Genomic DNA, 23,900 nt, shown 5'->3' with positions numbered 1-23,900 from the left:
AGTGGTGCAGCTCAGCACCTCCACCTGAGGGGGCAAGGGGACAAAAGGAGACAGGTGGCTGGGGTTCTGGGGAGTGGGCCCAGGTGGGACAGAAGCTGGACAGTCTTGGCTAAAACTAAACTTGGGGATTATCTGAGGTTTCACTTGGCTAGGGTTTCTGTCCCTCAGCCGTGCTCTTTCTCACATGCACAACTTCCTGCAGAGGGAGATGCGCAGGGACAGAGTGTTCACCTGGCCCATTAGTTGCCTAGCAGGTGTTCCAGGTGTCCCAGGAAACACCTCTCCACACGAATGAATAACACTTACCCATGTACCTACTCTGGAGTTTGCAAAGTGCTCTTGTAGCCACTTAGTAATAATATCTCACTTGCGATATTACCGTTGTTCTCTGAGCCCCTCTTTCCTTATGGGTAAAATAAAGTGGTGACCCCCCGCCCCCAAATGTGCCCATTAAAGTTCCTTCCAGCTCCAATTCCAGGGAATGTTCTCTGGATCCCTGCTCCTCTCCAAGTCCTCAATCAATGAATGCTCTCTCTCAAAGGATTTCTGGGACCAATCTTCTATTTAAGTTGTTGACAACTGGCATCCTGACCTTCACTGGGTCCTTATGTGGACTTTGAGTGCTAAGGCTGAAGACTGGGTCCAACCAACCCAAGTCCAAGAAGTTTGGCCAGTGGTTGAGGTTTAAGCTGTATATGGGGGTCCCTTCATGCTCAGGGTCTGAACCAGAGGGCCACCCCAACCTGAGACCCTGGGCCCTGTGGACTGTTGGAAGGATCAGAGCAGGAAGGTTAGAAGGCTCAGGATTGCCCCAGAGCCCAGCGCTGAGCACTGTACTCTAGAAGGGAGGGGGAGAGGGGAGGGGCACCACCCGCCTGGTGAGGTCATGGGAAAGCAGCTCTGGCGCTGACACCTGGGGAAACCCGTTTCCAGGCTGCTTCCCACGCTAGCTTTCCTGGGAACCAGCTAAGCCCCAAGCGGGGAGCTCCCAACCCGCCCCCCCCCAGTCCAGTTCCCATCACACTGTCCCATCTAGTCCAGCCCACACCTTTCGATCTAGCCTCATTCCTTTGGTACCCAACCTGCCTCCATCCAAACTGTTGGGCCTTGAGGGACCAATGTGCTGACCCCTGCAGGAAGTGACACAGAGACAGCAGCTTCAGAAACTTAAGGCTTTATTTGCAGACTCCGCACTGCCTTATCTTCTAGGTTGTGACCTTGGAGAAAGCCCCTTCTTCCTTCAGGCTCCAATTTGCAGCTCCTCCCCCTCCTCTTGCTGGGCCTTGTCTCTCACTTCCTGCCCCACTCCTGGCTTAGCCAGTTTGGGCAGTGCCTAGGGAGCACTGAGACCCAGTTCTTCCCAGGGACCAGCCCTACCCTCCCTGGCCCTGGGGGTTGAGGACAGCCCAGGTGGCAGCCTTGCTCCTCAGCTGCCCCACTTCTCTGCTCTCCTTCTTTCTCTTCTTCCTTCCAAGCCTAGCCCTCTCGTCTGCCTCCTCCTCCCCAGCCTGCCTCCAGTCCCAACGCTCCAAGCCTTTACTTTCGGATCCCTCTCAATCTCTCACTGACCTCTGTCTTACCCAATCCATCCTAAACTTCTCTCCAATTCAGGGCCGGACGCCTTCCAGCCCTCCAAGATGCCCAGCTGTTCCCCAGGCTCTTCCTCACCCCTGTGCCAAGGAGCGGGTGGGGACCACCAGGAGGGGTCCTAATTCAGCCAGACTGACCTGAGGGCCCATGATAAGAAACTGGGTATTGGATCCCAAACTGCTTGGAGGCAGCTGACACTGTTAGGATCATCCCATGAAAATCAAAGTACTGGGATTTCTCTGTACTTGAGAAATCCAAGTCAGAGAAATCCACAGAAATCCAAGTCAGAGCCATCCCTCCTCCAGGCCCTAGGCTCACCCTGGCACATAAGAGTGGGCAGTTGGAGGCTGTGTCGCCACAGTGTTCAGATGGGAACTGAGTCCCATGGGGGTGGCCTGGCCCTGCCAGCAGGTCCCTCAAAGGCCCCATGCCCCAGGTTCTAGAAGTCTGTGGCCATTAGCCTACTGATCATTTTGCTGCCACAGCTCTTCAAACAAAGCAGAAGAACTTCTTCCAGCGGCAGCGGGAGAGGGTGCGCACACCTTTGGCGTTCAGTTTCTTCTCCAGCCGGGCTTTGTGCTCAATGGCACTGAGAATGGCCGAGTCAAACACCTCCTTCAAGTTCTTCTGCGTCAAGGCAGAGCACTCCAGGTAGCAGCAGGCCCGGATCTTCTCAGCCAGGCCCTGAGCCTGGGGTTGAGGCACGGGGCCTTTCCGGCCTCCCTGGTCCAGCTGAATCAGTACATTGACATCGTCCCTCAGGTCGGCCTGGGTGCCCACCAGCAGCACGGGCGCCTGGGGGTTGTGAGTGCGGATCTCTGGCAGCCATTTCTCTGTGATGTTTTGGAAGGAGCTGGGCTGCACCACGCTGAAGCAGACCAGGAAGACATCCGTATCCAGGTAGCAGAGGGAGCGAAGGCGATCAAAGTCTTCCTGGGATGGAAAGGCCAGGCCATTAGTAGGGTTATTCCCTGCCCCTGGACGCGGGAATCTGCTTTTCACCTGAGGTTGGAGACTGAGACTCGTAACTAAGGGCCCAAGGCCTTCTCCATTCCTGATGGATCTGGGGTCCTCCCAGCCTCCAGCCCACCTCACCCCAGACCAGCAAAGGCCGCTCCCGACTTCTCTCACCTGTCCCGCTGTGTCCCAGAGCTCAATGCGCACCGGGGCTCCATCAACCAGGACTTGCACTGCAGAGAAGGGGCAGGGGAAAGTCTGAGTTAGAGCGTCTTGGATCCCACCAGGCCTCACCAGCGCCACCTCGGGGCCTGCTCCCGCCAGCCTCCCCGGCGGTTTCTGTGCACTCGCGCCTCGGCGCCAGCCCCAGCCCCCGGTGCACAACCCCACCCCCGGCCACGCGGCCGCCGGGGCCGTTGAACTTACCGGAGAAGGTGTCCAGCGCTGTGGGCCGGTAGCACGCGGGGTACCCATTGCAGGTGTAGCTGACAATAAGGCTGCTCTTGCCCACGGCGCCGTCGCCCACCAGCACGCACTTGATGCCCAGCTCTGGGGACGCGCTGCCCCGCCGCGAGGGAGGGGTCGGGGCCCGGAGCGGGGACGACTCGGCCTCGCTTAGCTCCCGCGGGGGCATGGCCCGCTCCGGGGACAGCCGGGGACCAGGCTCCGCTGTGCTCGGTGAAGCAGGGTCCGTAGGCTGCCTCTGACTGAATCTGCCGAGACCCGGCTCAACCGCCAGCAGCTACCCGCGGGTATATGTGGGGGCCCCGCCTACCTCATCTGCATGTCCCGTGGGCCTCGGGCCCCGCCCACCCTCCAGGCCTCCTCCAGGACCTCCCTCTGCAGCGCACTGCAAGAGGCCAGGCAATCTGTCACACCCGGAGGAAGAGAGGCAGGCCGAAAACTGACGCTCGGAGACTCACACAGGTACGAGGACAAAGACTCGCCCAAATGAGGCAGATCTAGGTATCTTGGCAGAGAAAGATATCCAGGATTTATTGTTAGGAGGAAGAAGCAAATTGCAGAACACATAATGCAGCATGTTCAAATTAAACTTTGTTCAAATTAAAACAAAAAACTAGACATATGTTTGTACGAGTATAAAAAAGTCTGGATAATAATTTTATTAATTAATGATTTTTTTAAAATATAGAGATCATGAAGAGGCAGAAGATAAACTCAAGCGTGAACTCAGCAGGCAGGAATTTAACAACCCCCTTCCACCGAAGAGCTTCCTCTAGACTCAGCCTGAAGGCAGGCTTTAAACACCTTCACTCTGCTCCTCTAAAGGAACTCAGGGTGCTGGAGAAGATAGCTGGGGAGGATCTTCAAGGACAGTCCTCCAATTGAATATTTTCTAAATCCCCAAAGTTCCTAATATTATCTTTATCATCATCATCATCAAAAGCACATAGTAATTACCTATTTGCTGATGCTGTTCTGGGCTGCCCACTGTCCTTGCCTTAGAAGGAGTTTACAGACAGAGACATGATATCCCAGGTAGCCCTAAGAAGGTCACCAAGAGAGCAAGTGAAAAATAGCCTGATGCTAATTTCATCTCTTTATTGCAGCCACACCAAGTGACACCAGGCCCAGAATCCTTTCTCTGAATTCCAAGCCTGTACAAAGATCTCAGCCTACACAAAGATCATTGAAAACACCTCATTCATGAGTCGTTGAAGGGAGAGTGTTGGGAGGCAGATAGGGCAGTGAATATTAAAGAAAAGAGATAATCCAATTTCTCAAACAGTTGGTAGTATAAAAATCCCTAAGTCAAAATCTCTAAATCTCTTGAAAAAAGTCTCAGGACCCCTGGTTTTTATTTATTTTTCTTTTTTTCCCCCACTGGTGGTCAAAAGTTGAGGACAACTAGAACATTGCTGATTTAACCATTTAAAGCTTGACTGTGGGGAAATGGCAGGATCCCCAGTATCCACTTCTGCATCCCAATGTCTGCATCCTACATTCCCTATGTCCGAGTGTCTGGGGATGCTAATAACCCCTAATTATAGCCCCCAATGACTTCTCAGACACATCCACATAAGTTTATTCATCTAGCAAGTGAAAGAAGCCTCAAAGTGTTGTCTTGCCATTGTATCACCCAGGAGGTCTAAAAGCTATTCTTTTTGCTCTCCTGGAAAGGGAGGCACGAATGGGGATTTGAAAAGACCTAGACATCAAGAGACGTGTCCCAGTATTCCTAGTTCTTCAGCTCATTAGCTGTGTGATTCCTGAGAAATCACCTGCTCCATCGCAGCTATAAAATGCCAGGTGAAGCATATTTATTTCTTAAAGTCCTTCTGGTGCTAGCAATCTTTTATTCAGGGAACCTAGGGAAGTTGCCTCAGCCCAGGTGTCTGGGACAAAATTAACACACACACACACATACACACCCAACACAACACACACACACACAAATGCTCTTCTTCACAGCACTCTTGTCCTTTTACCCAAGCTTTAATAGTTTTATTGTAGCTGAAATTTGAGGGTAATCCTGTTTAATTCTTTCTGCAGGTAGAAGGGGTATAAATAATACACAAATACACAAATGGGGGGAGGTATCAGCTGGCCATGGTTAAAGCCCTAACTTGGCCTGCAACAGGCCATTCTTCGCTGGCCCCTTGGGTGGGGACACTTTCTAACCTAGGTCGCTCTGTCGGAGCTGGTTTAGGGACAGTCTTGTCAGCAAGAGGGGGAGGGAGGAGACAACCTGGGGAGCTGGTGAGTCATCTATTTCTCAGCTAAGGGCTTGTAATTCTGGCTGCTGCTGCTGGGAGAGTCCCCTCCCGAGGGTGGCTTGAGTCTTATTCCTGTCCACCTGATGGATTATCTGTCCCAACTTCCAGTCAGATACACATTTGCTAAGACTAAAACGTCGCCTTGACTTTCTCCTTGGAGAAATGATTGATTTTAGGATTGGAGTAGGAAATATACAAGATGAGCCTGGAACATTTTGTAGCACAGAAAGTAAGGAAGTGCTAAACAAACAAACAAAACAACAGGAAGGTGGAGATAAGTTAGAGGACACAGGGGCCAACTGAAAGAGCTTCCAAAGGCCAAATCTGGGACAATTGGAGCGACAAAATAAACCAGTATTGGATTATAACCCAAAGTATAAAATAAATAGCTGCAAGTCTATTCTGATATAAATGATTGAATACATAAATAAATGGGGGATAATAGCCAAATCTCCTGTGAAGAATTCCAAATAATGTATGTAGATACTCCACGCTCAAGGAGGAGTATAAACCAGCACTCTTGTGGGCTGTGCATAGTGATTTCCTTGCAAAGAGGACAGTCTGAAAAGGGTGGGGAAAAAAGTAACTTTACAGTGGAGAATCCTGACAAACTCTCCCTCAAGCAGGTGATCAAGATTAAGATCAACATTGATAAGTCAAGTTGATAGTATGTACCCTTGATGTGATGTGATGAGAATGACATTTTACCTCTGAAGAACTCCAGCCTAATCACGAGAAAAAACATCGGAAAAGTTCCAACTGAGAGACATTCTACAAAATGCTGGCCCAGTACTCCTCAAAACTGTCAAGATCATCAAAAACAAGGAAAGTCTGAAAAACTGCCACAGCCAAGAGGAGCCTAAGGAGACATGACAATTAAATGTAATGTGGTATCCTGGGTGGGATCCTGGAAGAAAAATAGGACATTAGGTAAAAACCAAGGAATTCTGAATAAAATATGAACTTTAGCTAATAATAATATACCAATGCTGGTTCATTAATTGTGACAAATGTACCATACAATGTAAGATATTTATAATGGGGGAACCTGGGTGTGAGATACAGCGAAACCCTGTGCTATCTTCTCAATTTTTCTGTAAATCTAAACTGTTCCAAAATAAAGTGTATTAAAAAACAAAAAAACGGGTTTCCTAGTGGCGCAGTGGCTAAGAATCCACCTGCCAATTCAGGAGACACGGGTTTGAGCCCTGGTCCAGGAAGATCCCACATGCTGCAGAGCAACTAAGCCCGTGTGCCACAACTACTGAGCCTGCGTGCCACAACTACTGAGCCCCTGTGCCACAACTACTGAAGCCCACGTGCCTGGAGCCTGTGGTCTGCAACAAGAGAAGCCACTGCAATGAGAAGCACATGCACCGCAACAAAGAGTAGCCCCACTCGCCGCAACTAGAGAAAGCCCGCACGCAGCAACAAAGACCCAACATAGCCAAAAATAAATGATAAATAAATTTTAAAAATTAAAAAAATAATAATAATAAAGTATGGTACTGGAACAAAAACAGACACATAGATCAATGGAACAGAGTATATAGAGCCCAGAAATAAACCCTTGCTTATACAATCAATCTACAACAAAGGAGGCAAGAAGATACAATGCGGAAAAGACAAGCTTTTCAAAAATGCTGTTGGGAACACTGGACAGCTACATGCAAAAGAATCAAACTGGACTACTTTCTCACACCATATACAAAATAAACTCACAATGGATTAAGACTTAAATATAAGACCTAAAACCATAAAACTCCTGGAAGAAAACATGGGCAGTATGCTCTTTGACATAGGTCTTAGTAATATTTTTTTGGATCTGTCTCCTGGAAAGGGAAACAAAAGCAAAAATAAACAAATGGGACTACATCGAGCTAAAAAGCTTTTGCACATCGAAAGAAACTATCAACAAAACAAAAAGACAGCCTATTGAATGGGAGAAGATATTTGCAAACAATATATTCGATAAGGGGTTAATATCCAAAATATACAAAGAACTCATACAATTCAACGAAGAAAAAAACCAAAACAAAACAACCCGATTAAAAAATGGGCAGAGGACCTGAATAGACATTTTTCTGAAGAAGACACACGGACGGCCAACAGCCACAAGAAAAGATGCTTAACATCACTCATCATAAGGGAGATACAAATTAAAAGCACAATTGTTAGAATGGCTATCATCAAAAAGACAACAAATAACAAATGTTGGTGAGAATGTGGAGAAAAGGGAACACTTGTGAATTATCAGTTGGATTGTAAATTGATGCAGCCACTATGGAAAACAGTATGGAGGTTCCCCCCAAAATTAAAAATAGAACTACCATATGATCCAGCAATTTCACTTCTGGGTATTTACCTGAAGAAAACAAAAACAATAATTCGAAAAGATATATGCACTCCAATGTTCATTGCAGCATTATTTACAGTAGCCAAGATATGGAAACCACCTAAGTGTCCATTGATAGATGAATGGATAAAGATATGGTATATATGTACAAAGGAATATTACTCAGCCATAAAAAAATGAAACCTTGCCATTTGTCACAACATGGATGGATCTAGAGGGTATTATGCTAAGTGAAATAAGTTAGACAGAGAAAGACAAATGCCGTATGACCTCACTTATATGTAGAATCTAAAAAACAAAACAAAACGAAATAGGGACTTCCCTGGTAGTCCAGTGGCTAAGACTCCACGCTCCCAATGCAGGGGGCCCGGGTTCAATCCCTGGTCAGGGAACTAGATCCCACATGCTGCAGCTAAGACCCAGTGCAGCCAAATAAGTAAATAAATATTTTTTAAAATAACAAAAAATAAATAAAAAGAGAGTCATAATTACAGAGAACAAACAGGTGGATGCCAGAAGGGAGGAGGGTGGCAGGGAGTGAAATACTGAGGGGATTAAGAGGTACAAACCTCCAGTTATAAAATAAATAAGCCATGAGGATGTAATATACAGCATAAGAAATATGGTCAATAATATTGGAATAACTGTGTGGCAATAGATGGTTACTAGACTTATGGTGATCATTTCATAACATATGCAAATGTCAAATCACTATGTAGTACATCTGAAACTGACATAATATTGTATGTCAACTGTATCAAAAAAAACCCAAAAACCTAAGCCCTAAGTTAAAAAAAATTAGCTAGCTTAGGGAGAGTGTAAGATTAATAAAATAGTTTTAATTAGCGGAAAAACAAAACAAAACAAAAACAAAACTAAAACGTGGCCCTGACATTGAATCACGGCAGTCATAACATTTTGTTTCCAAAGTGTCCAACACAAGGTGTATGGAGCTTTAGACTTGTAAAAGTGCTTTAGTTTGCCCTATCTCACATGATACCCAAGTGCAATTGCTGGGGTGTGTGAGGGGTGTTGTGGGGAGTATACAGGGGCCCAGAGAAGTTAGGGGACTAGCCTCAAGATCAAAGAAGCTAGTAAGTGGCAGACAGTCCCAGAACCAGCAAGCCACAGGTTCACACTCAGGTGTGGTCAAATTCTTAGGCATTTCTGTTAAGCCCATATCTTATTTAAAATTACTGCATACATTGGAATACCTACAGCAAAACCTCAACTCAATAAGAATAAACCAAAAGAAATCTACCTGTACCCCACCACCGTGATTTTCCTATTGCTGAAAAAGGGATTAACAAAAAAGAGAGTTTACTCAAAAAGTTCAATGCACAGGCTCTTTGTGAGTGAAATGCACCTCATGTAGCCTTTTTCTATTTCTTCTGCATACTCCACTCCAAAGCCTCCGAATCAGGCCTGCTATTCAGAAGGAGCCCAGAGACTCAATGGGCAGGTCAGAAAGCCTTGAAATAAAAAGAGGATGCAAGAAAAAGAATTTTATATCTAACACTTAATTTCTTTGTCCACCATACTTCAATAAACCTGGGAAGAACACTACTTATTTACCAACATACTGATGATAATACAATAATTAGACTGCACACTCACCAAGCTTTCCAGTTAATTAATTGGGTTTTTCTCTACTCGGTGTACTTGTGTCCTGGGAGAGAGTTGGTGGCAAAGTCAGCGGCCTGGGCTGAGTCAGCCTCCTGGTGCCAAGGGAACAGGATCTTGCTAGTCAGCCCTCCAGCCCCTCCATGCCATCTGTCTCTAGGATCAGGCTGCCTCTGGGGCTTCGGCCCTGCCCTGCCCACTCCCCCGCATCCAGCCTTACTTAGCCTTTGCTTCTCCCTGCCTTTCTCTCCACCCCGTCTCCATCTACCTGATCCCAACTGCTACTGCCCCCCTCAGACAACTCTTTCCTGCCCAGACTTTGCACTCAAGCCCTGGCCAGTAATTTTTTCTTTTTCTTTTCTTTTTTTTAACTGCCTTCAGGAGTTGCCAGCTAAAAACGTTCATGTAAAAGAACTCCCCTCTTCTTTCATTAACAGAGTTCCCCTTCTAACTTCCTTATTTCTGACCACGTAGCACAATTCTCTCAAGCTGATGAATTGGAAGGAGTTGGAGCCGAATAGTCTCCAAACCTCCCAATGCACTTGGACTCCCTCCTCTCCATCCTCCTCTGTCCTCAGTCCTTTTCATGAAGTACTTGACGCCCCTCTTCCTTTTGGCATCCCTTGCCCAAAGAATCACCTCCTACCTGCCTCCCTGGCTTTGTTTTGCTCATTTCTAGTGCGCTCAATCTTCCTAACACAAGTTTATTCTGTTACCCTCCCACTAAAAAACCTATAGTGGATCCCTGTTCACCATCAGATAGACTGTACAAGTCCCTGCTGGCATCCCACAGCTTCTAATTACAGTACACCCCCAGGATGGGATAAATAGCCACTGAAATAATCCTTAAAAGAACTTCCAATGATGTAGGAAAATGTTAAAAATAATGTTAAATGATACAGAATTATATAAACAGTTTGAGCCCAAGTATTTTTTTTTAAGTGTACAGTTAGAATAAAAGAGAGTCCTATATGAAGGACATAGACCAAAATGTGGAGAGTCATTGCCATTGGGTGGGAAGCCTGATATATAATGAACACTTAACACATGTTAGCAATTAATATTATGTTGCTTTATCATCATTTTCTCTCCTTTTTCTACAATGAACATGTTATTTTACACCAAAAAAAGTTACTGGGCTTTCCTGGTGGCGCAGTGGTTAAGAATCCTCCTGCCAATGCAGGGGACATGGGTTCGATCCCTGGTCTGGGAAGATCCCACATGCTGCGGAGCAACTAAGCCCGTGTGCCACAACTACTGAGCCTGCGCTCTAGAGCCCGTAAGCCACAACTACTGAAGCCCGCTCGCCTAGAGCCCGTGCTCCGCAACAAGAGAAGCCACCGCAATGGGAAGCCCGCGCACCGCAACTAGAGAAAGCCCGCGCACAGCAATGAAGACCCAACACAGCCAAAAATAAATAAATAAAATTTAAAAAGTTACTGAAATTAAAAAATATATTTGTCGTATATTTAGAAAAAAAGAGGAAATGCACCAACATGTCAATGACTACCTCTGAATGGCAGGATTATGAATAGTTTGTTCTCATTCATTCCTTCATTCCATGAGGTTCTTTTCGAACCCACTGTGGGGCAGGCACTGTGGAAAGTGCTGAGTGCACATGGATGAACAAAACAGGCCTCATCTCTTCCCCCACCTTGCTCTACCCTACATTAACCTCCCTTCTCTAAACTCATTGTCTGTTTCCCTCACTTTGAGAACATTATGTGTTTCCTGTGTGCATATCATATACTTCAAGCAGCTGGGAACAGGGAGGGTCTCATACAACTTCTGGCTCTTACTGCCCCAGTCCAGTGGCATCCCACTTATGAGGAGCTTATTAACTCTTTGTGGAATGAATAAATGAATGGTGAGGCATGATTTGCCAAATGATAAAGAGACTGATAGGCAGGCAGCCCCACCTTCCCTGATGTCACAAGCACTTGTCCAAATGGCCAAGCCCTGGGTTCAGCCAAATCCTCAGTTACTTCTCCTCAAAGACTGGCTCCACTGGCCCAAAGCCTCCTCTTGAATAGAAGTTGGGGCCTGAGACCACCGAGGTCCACTCAACTCCCTGGGGTTAACCCTAGAGTACGTGTTTTCCTTTGATGATGAGGATGATCATTATGAACATTAGCAACCTTACAAAAAGAGGACCCAATAAACAAGCATTCAATTAATAATGACATCCAAATTCTCTTCTTGGCATTGCTTATATAAATTTGCATTTTACATAGTTTTAATCAGGGATGATATTTACATTGTTTAACAACTGGTATGGCTGCAGAGAGATGCTAGTCCTTGTGCTGGAGCAGCTTTTTAGAAGATCTCTAGTGTGCCTGATATTAACCCTTTAGTGGCTGGCTCCTGGGTAAGAGTGATGGGGTGGGGCACACTCAGGGAAGTGGATTTTTTTTTTTTTTTTGGCCACATCGTTGCGGCACATGGGCTCTAGAGCACGTGAGCTTAGCTGCGGCATGCATGTGGAATCTTCGTTCCCCGACCAGGGATTGAACCTGCGTCCCCTGCATTGGAAGGCGGATTCTTAACCACTGGACCACCAGGGAAGTCCTGGAAGTGGATATTTTAACAACTGGTGTGGCCACATCGGTGTGTACCTGCTGAACTTCATCAGTCTGGTTGGGTTTGGAGTAAGTGTGAACCAAGCAAAGAGGGCTTGGAAACAGCCTGAAGAAACAGCAGGAATCAGGCCCAGAAGGGAAAGAGTCTGGTCCATTTTGGAACTAAAACTAGCTCAGCCTGGCCGAGGATGAAAGTGGTGAGAAATGAGCTGGAGAGGGAGGCAGGAGCCCAATCCAGGTCACATCACAGCTTTTCTTTTCCTTCGGGGTTATTTCACTGGCGAACAGCTAGCCTAGGGTGACCAGGACTAGGAGGTATCCTGGGACGCAGAACTTTCAGTGCTAAACCCAGGAGGGCTGGTCTCCCTAACTAGATCTCTCTTTCCTCCTGTTAGTAGGTACAGCCTGCTCTTCAGAAAGACCACAGCAATTGAAACTAGAAACAGAGCAGGATTTTCCAAACCAACATGAAATCAGCTTTCACTATTTTTTGTAAAAGTGCTGATAGAAAGGTACTGGGTTTTGTTCACATTTAAGTTTGTATAAAGCTAGTATTTCTCAGTCAACTTCCTTTCCCTGCCTTTATTGCAAATTATGCTTTTGTTAACAAGAGACAAGATAGCTTGATGGTTAAGAGCGTGGGCTCTGGGCCAAAGCACCTGGGTTGGTATCCGGGTTGTGTCCCTTAATAACTGTTGTCTTTTCTGGGCCTCAGTTTCCTTGTCTGTAAAATGGGATTGATTAAAATAGTACCTGCTTCATAGAATGTTGTGAGGATTAAATGAATTATGGAGAATGCTCAGAATACTGCCTGTACAGAGAGAGTGCTCTGCAAGGGTGCACTAGTGTTATAATTATCTTCCTCTGGGACAGGGCAAGTTTTTTCAGATGAAGTCATGGCTCCACCTGAGACTGAACAATATAAATTTGTCAGATAAGTTAGATTCAGAATTTTTTCTTCTGTGACCCAGATAGGGAACACGAAAAGTCATCATACTAATACACTGGTCTTGTTAGTATCTTTATAGGTGAGGAAACTGAGTCTCCATTGAAGTTAAGTGACTTGCCCAAGGCCTCACGGCTAAGACAGAGCCAGGATCGCAGAACCCCATCTGTCACTCCACCACCACCCCCTTTTCAGTCCTCCCCTTAAGAATGGTGGGCTAGGGGCTTCCCTGGTGGCGCAGTGGTTGAGAGTCTGCCTGCCAGTGCAGGGGACACGGGTTCGAGGCCTGGTCTGGGAAGATCCCACATGCCGCGGGGCAGCTAAGCCCGTGTGCCACAACTGCTGAGCCTGCGCGTCTAGAGCCTGTGCTCTGCAACAAGAGAGGCCGCGATAGTGAGAGGCCCGCGCACCGCGATGAAGAGTGGCCCCCGCTCGCCGCAACTAGAGAAAGCTCTTGCACAGAAACGAAGACCCAACACAGCCAAAAATAAATAAATAAATAAATAAATAAATAAAAAAGAATGGTGGGCTATGGGGACATCCCTGGTGGTCCAGCGGGTAAGACTCCATGCTCCCAATGCAGAGGGCCCAGGTTTGATCCCTGGTCGGGGAACTAGATCCTGCATGCATGCCACAACTAAGAGTTCACATGCCGCAATGAAGATCAAGTGTGCCACAACTAAGACCCAGTGCAGCCTAAATAAATAAATAAATAAATCTTGGGGAAAAAAAGTCATGGGCTACACCATCAACGGACATGGTTTAGGAAGACATGATATATGTATACACACACACGCACGTGCACACACACACACACACACATACACACACAAAATGGAATATTACTCAGCCATAAAAAAGAATGAAATATTGCCATTTGCAGCAGCAAATGGATGGACCTAGAGAATATTATCCTTGGTGAAGTAAGTCAGACAAAGACAAATATTATGAAATCACTTATATGTGGAATCTAAAAAATAGTACAAATGAATCTATATACAAAACAGAAACAGACTTATGGACACAGAAAACAAACTTACAGTTACCAAAAGGGAAGGGGGGGAGGGATAAATTATGAGTATGGGATTAGCAGATACAAACTACTATGCATAAAATAGATAAGCAACAAGGATTTACTGTATAGCACAAGGAAATATACTCAATATCTTATAATAACCTATAATGGAAAATAATCTGAAGAAAATATATATATAACTGAATCACTTTGCTGTACACCTGAAACTAACCCAATATTGTAAACCAACTATACTTCAATTTTTAAAAATATATTTTAAAAAAAGAGAAGAATTATGGGCTACAAAGCATGTTATCTATTGTTTTATTATCTTTTGTCTTATAAACTCTAATATCCATTCTGACATTTGGGCAGAGATCTTTTGATTTTTTTAATTTTTATTTTTAAAAAAGTATTTATTTATTTATCTATCTTGGTTGCACCAGGTCTTAGTTGTGGCATGCGGGATCTTTAGTTGCGGTGTGTGGACTCTTAGTTCTGGCATGTGGAATTCCTCTTAGTTGCGGCATGCAGACTCTCTTAGGTGCAGCATGCATGTGGGATCTGGCTCCCCGACCAGGGATCGAACCCGGGACCCCTGCATTGAAAGTGCAGAGTCTTACCCACTGGACCACCAGGGAAGTCCCGTGGGCAGAGATCTTTTTAAAATTTGATATCGCAATCAACTCTATTGAGATATCATTTACATCTAAAATGCACCCATTTTAAGTGTATAATTTAATGAGTTTTGACCAATGTATCCACCTACATAATCAACACCACCACAATCAAGATACAAAACATTTCCATCTCCCCTAAGAAGTTCCTTCTTGCTCCTTTCTAGTCAATCCTCCACCCCCATGCCAGGTCCTAGGCAAACACTGATCAGCTTTGTCGCTAAGGTTTAGTTTTTGCCTGTTTTAGAATTTCAAATAAACAGAAACATGCTCTGTGTACTCTCTTATGTCTCACTTCTTACACTCAGCCCATTTTTGAGTTTCAGTCATGCTTTTGTATGTAAGGCTAGTTTGTTCTTTTTTATTGCTGAATAGTATTCCATTGTATGGATGTACCACTATTTGTTTATTCTCTTATTGATAGACATTTTTAAAAATAAATTTATTTATTTATTTTTGGCTGCATTGGGTCTTCGTTGCTGTGCATGGGCTTCTCATTGCAGTGGCTTCTCTTGTTGCAGGACATGGGCTCTAGGCACGAGGGCTTCAGTAGTTGTGGCGCACAGGCTTAGCTGCTCTGCGGCATGTGGGATCTTCCCGGACCAGGGATCAAACCCATGTCCCCTGCATTGGCAGGTGGACTCTTAACCACTGCGCCACCGGGGAAGTCCCTCTTACTGATAGACATTTGAGTTATTTCCAGTTTGGGGCTATTATGAATAAAGCTGCTATAGACATTCGTGTCCAGATCTTCGTGTGGACATATGTTTTCTTTCTCTCAGGTAAATACCCAGGTATGGAACTGCTGGGTCATAAAGTCAGTGCATGTTAAGTGGCTGTGAGTGGTCACACCATTTTATATTCCCACCAGCAATGGGTTCCAGTTGCTTCACAGCCTCACAACACTACATATTGGTGGTCTTTTTGAACAGTTTGGATTTTACTGTTGTTGTTGTGTTGTTACTCTTGTTCTTAATGTAAAAATCTCATTATTTTTAAAAGTTTGAAAACAGTTTCTGCAAGAGGCCACGTGGATGAGTACAGAGGCAAGTTTTATTCACACATATGCAGTGTGACGGCGTGATGTAAATGCACATTAACGTGTCAAGTCATGCATTAACTCAGCAGGCACTTCCCAAGTACTTACAGTGTGTCAGGTCTTATGATCTATAAGGTTGGAGGCAGGATGAGGGCTGGTTGTTAGATTTTATTGGGTTTCACATAATCAGAGAAGGCTTCCTGGCTGAGGCATCTTTTGAAATGTATCCTAGACTAAGGGATAGATAAGGAGCATAGAAACTGGCTTGGAGGCAGTGCCCTGAAAGCCATTATTCCCTGGGCGCTGTCCCCAAGTGTCTCTAAATGGACTGTGAGAAGGGTTTGGCTTTCAGAGAACTACAGACTGTTAGAGATGGTCTAGTTCTACCGTCACCGTTTACAGTTGAGGAAATGAGAGGAGTTCAGAGGGGCCAGATGACTTGTTCAGCAGCATCTGGCTGAGTTAGCTTCCATATCCTGAGAAGAAGGGGGTCTGGAGAAACAGCCCGGGAGGGTGGTGGTGGGGAGGGCAATGGCCAGCCTGGGAGGGGCTCCTGGCGAGGTGGTGCTGGTCCAAAGCATGCACCCTACCAAGACTCCCAGACTCCTTAGAAGTGTATAAAACTGTAGGTACTGACAACTAAAACTTTTCATCTTAAGACCACATAGCTGCAGAGAACGCCCCTTGTAGCGTACTGTGAATAGTAACGCTTAAATAAAACTATGACCTCCTTCTTTTACATATACACATTGGAATCTAAAATACCAAAGGAGTTTGAAATTCTAACACATCCATTTAAAATAATGTGAACAAGCTCTACTTTAACAGTTGGAAAGTTTATGTTATTTGTTTTCTCTTTCAGTGCTCCCAATCTTACTGTAACGTATGTTATGATTGAAAGTTTTATTGGTACTTTATCCTAATTGGGTGTAATTAGTATATACATTTTTTAACATTATAATGTTATATATCTGGTGACTTTGAGGCTCTAAGTCTTAACATTGTTTTCTTTTGAATTAAATTATCATTATAATTATTCAACTCATCAAAACATAAATATATTACACATTTTGATATAGTTACACATAAAAAGTAAAATTACAAGAAATACATTTTTTGATGAGATGCATCAGGCTTTTTTGGTTTTGTTTTCAATTAGTTTATGCATTCATGGATAGAATGCTTGAATGCGACAAAGTTCAGCATCAATTCTCTTACTTTTTTGTTTTGTTTTGTTTAATGTAAGTGCAGAGAAACCTTGTTCACATACATCTTTAGACGGGAATGGAAGGTTTGGTATAGCAATGTTACTTGATTATTTGACTCCCTTCCAAATTATATGCCAAAAATGTTAGCAATTATTTTTAATGATGTTTTATTTATTTATTTATTTATTTATTTATTTATTTTGGCTGTGTTGGGTCTTCATTGTTGCGCGCGGGGCTTTCTCTAGTTGTGGCTAGCGGGCGCTACTCTTCATTGCGGTGCGTGGGCTTCTTGTTGCGGTGGCTTCTCTTGTTACGGAGCACCGGCTCTAGGTGCGCCGGCTTCAGTAGTTGTGGCTCGCGGGCTCTAGAGCGCAGGCTCAATAGTTGTGGCGCACGGGCTTAGTTGCTCTGCGGCATGTGGGATCTTCCCAGACCAGGGCTCGAACCCGTGTCCCCTGCATTGGCAGGTGGATTCTTAACCACTGTACCACCAGGGAAGTCCCTGTTAGCAATTTTTTTTTCAGTTAGCTAAAACTTGAATAGGTTCTCAAATTGTATTCGAATTAGCAAATTAGAAACTGTTTGATGTTTTCTTGTCACCTGGTCTTTATTCTCTTTGTGGGAACACCAACAATAATTCCAGTGGTCTCTTTGCGGGGCTCCTGGCAGATTTTTATGCTCTGAAGCAATGTACCATGGGGTGGGGTGGTTTCCATTTCACCATCCTGTTGGGTGAGTGGTACACTTTTCTTCTGAAGAGTTAGGAGCAGGGGAGGTGGAAGGGGATATGACCTCACTCCCAGGGGCCTTCTCCTGCTGTTCACTTTTGGCCCAGGGAAACTCTGGACACTTATTCCCTTAAAACTATTCGGTATACTCTCCTTGGGACCTGTGAACCCCAGTGTGAGGACCGCTGACCTGAGGATGCCTTCCATACCGCTAAGGACCTGTGAACCCCAGTTTGAGGACCACTGACCTGAGGATGCCTTCATTTCCCACCTAGAGAGGTGAAAAAAGTGTCCTATCCCCTCTCACCCAGTGGCTTCTCTGGGGTCTTCACAACCCTGGAAGGTGGTGGGAAGAAAAAGGGCAGGCTGAGTCTATACATGCCTTGGGCAGGGCTTTGTCACTCAGTGAGAGAAGGAATGACAGTAACAGGGAGGGTAGAAGGCTTTTTGAGAACTGGGACTATTTTAGGTAGTTTTGGAAACATCTGGAAGGGAATCAAACAGGAGGAAGAGATTTACCTCTTACAAAGGGTTATAAAGAGGTGTTCTGAGTGAGCCAAGGACCTTCTTTCCTTCAGCATATTTTAGCAGAAGCCAACAATGTGCCAGCCCTGCGGCAGGAGGGGGTCTGCAAGTCACCTGTCCCTGCCTTCAGCGAGCTTATACTGTACACAGTTGGCCCAGGGAGGGGGAGGGAAGGGAAGAGAGTGGGAGGGGGAAGAAGATGAGGGGGGAGGGGAAGGAGGGGATGGAGGAAGAGGAGAGAGAGGTGGTGGGGGGAGAAGAGGGGGAGAGAGAAAGAAAGAGAGAGAGGAGTTACTAGGCAGTTGTAATGCAGGGCGATCATAATGTGGGGTGATCAGCACAGAGGGCTGAGGGAGCACCCAGGAGGGGCCCTGATCCTGGCAAGGGGAGGGGTACCAGGGAAGAAGCCAGTCCGGAGGGAGCAAACACCTAAAACCAAATACTCAGGTGTCTGGAGGGGTGGGGTGCATTTTGGGAATATCCTTAGATCAGCACTGAGAGATAAGAACAGACCTGATGAGGAGTTTAACTGGGTATGAGGCAAAGGACTGCTCTGTTTCCTTAATAAGTCTTACAGCTCTCTCTCTCTCTCTCTCTCTCTCTCTATATATATATATATATATATACACACACATATATTTAATCATATATATGATTAAAATAAAAAATTAAATTTATAAACAAATTCCTAAATCTCCCACACAGAAGAATTCCAAATGATTTGTACTTCACCCTCAAGTGAGCATAAATCTCTACTCCTTAAGTCTCGTCTGTGCATAGTAACTTCCTTCCAAAGAGTACAGTCTGGAAAGGAGGGGAAGAGTAACTTCACAGTGGAGAAACCTGACAAACCTCAGTCAGGGGATCAAGGTCAACATCAACAGTGATAAGTCAGGTTGATGATATGTACCCTTGATATGATGTGATGATAATGGTACTTTACCTCTCAAAACCCCATAACCCCAGTCTAATCATGATAAAAAGATATCAGACAAATTCCAATAGAGAGCATCCTACCTACCCAGTGTTCCTCAAAATTGTCAAGGTCACCTAAAACAAGGAAAGTCTGAAAAACTGCCACAGTCAAGAGGAGCCTAAGGAGACATGATGACTAAATATAAGGTCATATCCTGGATGGGATCCTGGAACAGAAAGAAGATATTAAGTAAAAACTAAGGAAATCCGAATAAAGTATGGACTTTAGTTAATAATAATGTATCAATTTTGGTTCACGAATTTTAACAAATGTACCATACTAATGGAAGATGTTCATAAGGGAAACGATGTGAAGTTTATGGAAACTCTCCATTATCTTCTCACTTTTTCTATAAATGTAAAACCGTTCTAAAAAAAGAAAGTCTCAACAACAACAACGACAACAACAAAACCTCTTTGTAAAAAAGTAATTACTGGGCTTCCCTGGTGGCGCAGTGGTTAAGAATCCACCTGCCGATGCAGGGAACACGGGTTCGAGCCCTGGTCCGGGAAGATCCCACATGCCGCGGAGCAACTAAGCCCGTGAGCCATAACTACTGAGGCTGCGCTCTAGAGCCCGTGCTCCGCAACAAGAGAAGGCAGTGCAATGAGAAGACCACGCACTGCAACAAAGTGTAGCCCCCTATCGCCGCAACTAGAGAAAGCCCCCGGACAGCAACGAAGACCCAACGCAGCCAAAAATAAATTTAAAAAAAACAAAAAAAAAACCAAACTACTTTGCAGCAACATGGATGGACCTAGAGATTATCATACTAAGTGAAGTAAATCAGAGAAAGACAAGTATCATATGATACCAGTTATATGTGGAATCTAAAAAAATGATACAAATGAACTTACTTACAAAACAGAAACAGACTCACAGGCATAGAAAACAAATTTATGGTTACCAAAGGGGAAATGTAGGGGGGAGGGAAAAATTAGGAATTTGGGATTAATATATACACACTACTATGTATTAAATAGATAAACAACAAGGACCTACTATATAGCACAGGGAACTCTACTCAATACATGGGAAAAGAATCTGAGAAAAAAATTTGTATAACTGAATCACTTTGCTGTACACCTGAACTAACACAACATTGTAAATTGACTATACTTCAATAAAAAAAAAAAAATCAGATCTACTATCAGCCTAAGGCTTCCTAGTCAGAAACAGTCTCAGATACCCTGAAGTAGAATACAGGATGCAGACTATTTTTGGGGAATTCCCTGGTGGTCCAGTGATTAGGACTCCGGGGGCACAGGTTCAATCCCTGGTCAGGGAACTAAGATCCCGCATGCCGCAGGGCCAAAAAAAAAAAAAAAAAAGAATGTAGACTATTTTTCAATGAAAAGAAAAAGACAAACTAATTACTCACTTAAGTCAATTAAATCATTTCTTTTGGTCCAAGTCTTCATTCACTCAACAATTACTACTATAGTTAACTTGTATTGAGCATTTTCTAGCTTTAGGCAGGCACAGAGTGACTTGCATAGTATCCTATAATACAATGCTACAAGGTAGATTTTTCTCCTTTTGCAGATTAGAAACTGAAGCATGAGGAAGCTCATTCATGCAGTTGTTTAATAAACAATTAGTTAGTGAATGCCTCACAGGTGCTGGGTCTCTTGGAGTAAATACCCTGCAGGGGCCTCAAGTGCAACCAACCAGACTGAGCTCAATCATGTGACCTCTGCCCCACCCCACCCCCAGCTCCTTCCCCTCCCAAAGTTGTTACTACACCATCTGCCAGGTGTCTCAAGAGCAGTCCTGCACTGGCCTCCTCCCTGGCCTCCCTCCCCCCAGTGTTTAACTTGACACAGCTCAGTGGCCCTTCCTCAGAAATGTCTCCTCAGAGCTCATCCTCTCTGATGTGGACTCCACCCAAGCCTCCACCCATCTTTCCAGAACCCACATCAGATGGTTTCATCCCCAGCCAAAACCTTCTGATGGCCATTCAATAGCTTTCACAACGTGGCTACAACCAGTCCCATTCCTCCCACTGCCCTACTCCCAATGCTACAGCTCCCCCCATACCCACCTGCAACATCACACTATTTACAGGTCTTTGCTCTTGGTTTTCTTGAGGCCTGCTTAATGCTTTCCCTTTTTTACCCTTGGAAATCATACACGCACTTCAAGTCTTAACTCAAATTCATCAGCTTTCATACACCAGTCTTCTCCCTCCCTGGCCCAGCAGTCAGCCCTTACCTGTCTCATGGCAACTACCACATGGGTTTTGAGGGGTCAGAGCTGGTGGATCTGTATCTCCAGCTGTGAGTTCCCTAAGGCATCTCTATTCTGGTGCTCAGGAACGTTTGAGTTATTCCCCTCAGTCAGCTTCTGTTATGTAAAAGCAAAATGCCCATGCTTCATAATTAGGTGCCAGTAGAGATCGATGCAAGGAAAGCCATAGCAGTTATGAGGGAGAAGTTGTGGTCCAGGGAGGCTTCATGGAGAAGGTGGACTTGAGAGTCCACTGTCAGATTAAAGCCACATTTAGAGTTTATTGAACACATGCTCTATGTTGGATTGTGCTATCGCAAGGAGCTTTCACCTAGATCGCCTCATTTACTCTTCAACACAGACGTACTAGGTATCATTATATCTATTTCTGTAGATGAGGAGACCAAAGCTAAGAGCATCAAATGCACACAGTGTCACAGCTACTGAGTGACTGGGCAGGAATAAGAAGGCTGGTCTCTGACTCTTACTCCAAAGTCCAGCCTAACATTAAAGAATGAGTATGTGGGGGGAAACTGCTGTAATCAACTCAACAGAGAGTATGTACTGAATCTGTAGCAAGCAAGGCCCACTTAGGTCCCACCCCATACATCCCAGAGAGCAGTGGAACCAAGAGGGAGACTCTGGGGACAGTGAGGAGGTGGCTGGAAGGATTCTGTGTCCCTGAGACACCCCTCGTATGCTAACCACTCCATGCAGGGGGGACACTCTCTCTACACAGTTCAGACCTGAGGATCCAGTTGTATACCCCTTCCCTCAGCTTGTCCTGGTATCATGGAGAGTGTGGTGGTGAACCCTTCAGCATCTGCTTGGATTTGAATATTGCCTCCTGGCTTCCCCACTTCCTGGCCACATGACCTTGGACAAATTGCTCCAACATGTTGAATTTCAGTTTCCGGTGTCATAATGTGGGGAAAAGAGCAGTGCCTATTTCATAGCATTAGCGTGAAGGTAAGATGAAATAACAATGAATGTTAGGAACTTAGTGTGGTGCTCGGCACATCGTCGGTAACTCAGAAAAGGTATTTCTGGTTATTTGACCTCTGTCTGGACCTATTTGTATTTCCTTAAATGCAGCCGGCAGGTGATCTGGGGTGGAGCCTTACGCACGAGCAGCTCCCAAGCTGGGATCACTATTCCCAGGGCGGAAACCTTCTCCCTACCTCCCAGCTCGGGCACCCTCCCTCTTGGGACCTAGCCTGCCGCGCAGCGCCCCTGGCGGTACAGACGCGTCGTGGCCGCAGGTTTCGGGCGGGAGAAGCCGACCCGGGAGCAGCGAGAAGTTATGTTGGACCGCGAACCAGGCCGGGGCCACTGCAGGCCCAGAGAGCCTTCGGTGAGGGCTGGTGAGGGTCCAGTCCTCTGCGCCTATCAGGAAAGTTTGGCAAGAGAAGCATAACCACACAATGTACGGTGCACACCTGGACGCTTTTGAGAATACAGGAGGCGCGCTTAGTCATTACTCTCGGCCTACCCCTTAAAGCCAGGACAGCGGTGACCCTGGCCTAGAGCCTTCACTTTAGCGAGGTATTAAGGCCCATGGGCCCCGGAAGGGAACAGACTCCGTCTGGGTCGCCTAGGCCGGTGAAAGAGGGAAACCCAACAGCAGTTGCAGCCAAACCCTCGCTGTTTCGCCGCTCTGCATTCCCCACCCGCCTCCAACATCTCTTGTCTCTCGTTTCTGCCAGGCTTTTCAGGCATTTCTTACCCGCTCCTGCGTGCTCCCACAGCGCTGTGGCCATGTTCCTGGGTACACGTCACGAGCATGGCTTCCTGCTGGCCAAGCCACCAGCTCTGTCACTTTCTGGAACTGGTGGGCCCCTGGATGTGGGAGAAGAGAGGCCAGTGCCTTGTGAAGGTAGGATTAAGATGGCGGTTAGATTGAAGAACGGGAGGTTCTCTTGGGGACCTAGGGCAACGGGCTGTTTATTTATTTATTTAAAAATTTTATTTATTTTATTTTTAAAAATTTTTGTCAGCACTGGGTCTTCGTTGCTGTGCACAGGCTTTCTCTAGTTGCAGCAAGTGGGGGCTACTCTTCCTTGCAGTGCACAGGCTTCTTATTGTGGTGGCTTCCCTTGTTGCAGAGCACGGGCTCTAGAGCGCAGGCTCAGTAGTTGTGGCGCATGGGCTTAGTTGCTCCGTGGCATGTGGGATCTTGCCAGACCAGGGATCGAACCTGTGTTCCCTGCGTTGTCAGGCAGATTCTTAACCACTGCGCCGCCAGGGAAGTCCCCAACAGGCTGTTTTAAACGGTGGGAGCGGGAGCTGGACAGAGAGGCTGAGCAGTCTTCTGAGGGAGGGAAGCCTGGGCCTGAAAGGTGCTGGGGACGCGCTTCTTGTCTGGGGCTGGATTGTGCTGGGCGGGTGGGGGAAGGGGGTTTGAGAAAGCTGGCATTGCCTCCTGGTGTCAAAGCCTGGAACTGCAGCAGGGTCCAGAAGGGAGGGGCTTGTGTTCAGCGGGGCCCGCCCACCACCCAGCTTGTCTACAGCTCGGATCTGTGCAACGCTCCCCCACCCGACTCCCCTCGAGAGGGGGATAGGCCTTGCCCAGCCCCCCACATCACCACCACCCCGGCCCCGCCCTCCCGTCGCAGTCCTCACCGCACCTCCCAGGGGCCGGCCTCGCGACGTTCCTGCGGGAGCAAACGTGGGCGTCTGAGAACCCGGAAGTTACGTTATAGGCGCGCGTCCCG

General features: G+C 46.0%; 1 protein-coding gene across 3 annotated transcripts; it reads right to left on the bottom strand.

The window, feature by feature from the left end:
• Window positions 1–1,178: 1,178 nt before the first annotated feature.
• On the bottom strand, window positions 1,179–23,866 carry RHOV (ras homolog family member V). 3 transcript variants are annotated; one of them, XM_061180483.1, is made up of 5 exons: window positions 23,814–23,866; window positions 22,913–23,025; window positions 2,974–3,517; window positions 2,722–2,780; window positions 1,179–2,523 (listed from the first exon to the last, which is right to left on the bottom strand). In XM_061180483.1, the coding sequence occupies exons 3-5, from the start codon at window positions 3,179–3,181 to the stop codon at window positions 2,080–2,082; spliced, it is 711 nt and encodes a 236-aa protein (XP_061036466.1). In that variant the 5' UTR covers window positions 3,182–3,517; window positions 22,913–23,025; window positions 23,814–23,866; the 3' UTR covers window positions 1,179–2,079. The 3 variants fall into 3 exon arrangements, with proteins under 3 accessions (XP_061036466.1, XP_061036469.1, XP_061036467.1); XM_061180486.1 differs by lacking the exons at window positions 22,913–23,025; window positions 23,814–23,866 and adding an exon at window positions 19,003–19,077; XM_061180484.1 differs by lacking the exons at window positions 22,913–23,025; window positions 23,814–23,866 and adding an exon at window positions 3,970–4,000.
• Between the last annotated feature and the right edge of the window lie 34 nt (window positions 23,867–23,900).

This window comes from Eubalaena glacialis, chromosome 2 (genome assembly GCF_028564815.1).
Source record: "Eubalaena glacialis isolate mEubGla1 chromosome 2, mEubGla1.1.hap2.+ XY, whole genome shotgun sequence".
Taxonomy (NCBI): domain Eukaryota; kingdom Metazoa; phylum Chordata; class Mammalia; order Artiodactyla; family Balaenidae; genus Eubalaena; species Eubalaena glacialis.
Note: the sequence above shows the minus strand (reverse complement) of the source record. Positions and strands in the feature narration are given on the sequence as shown.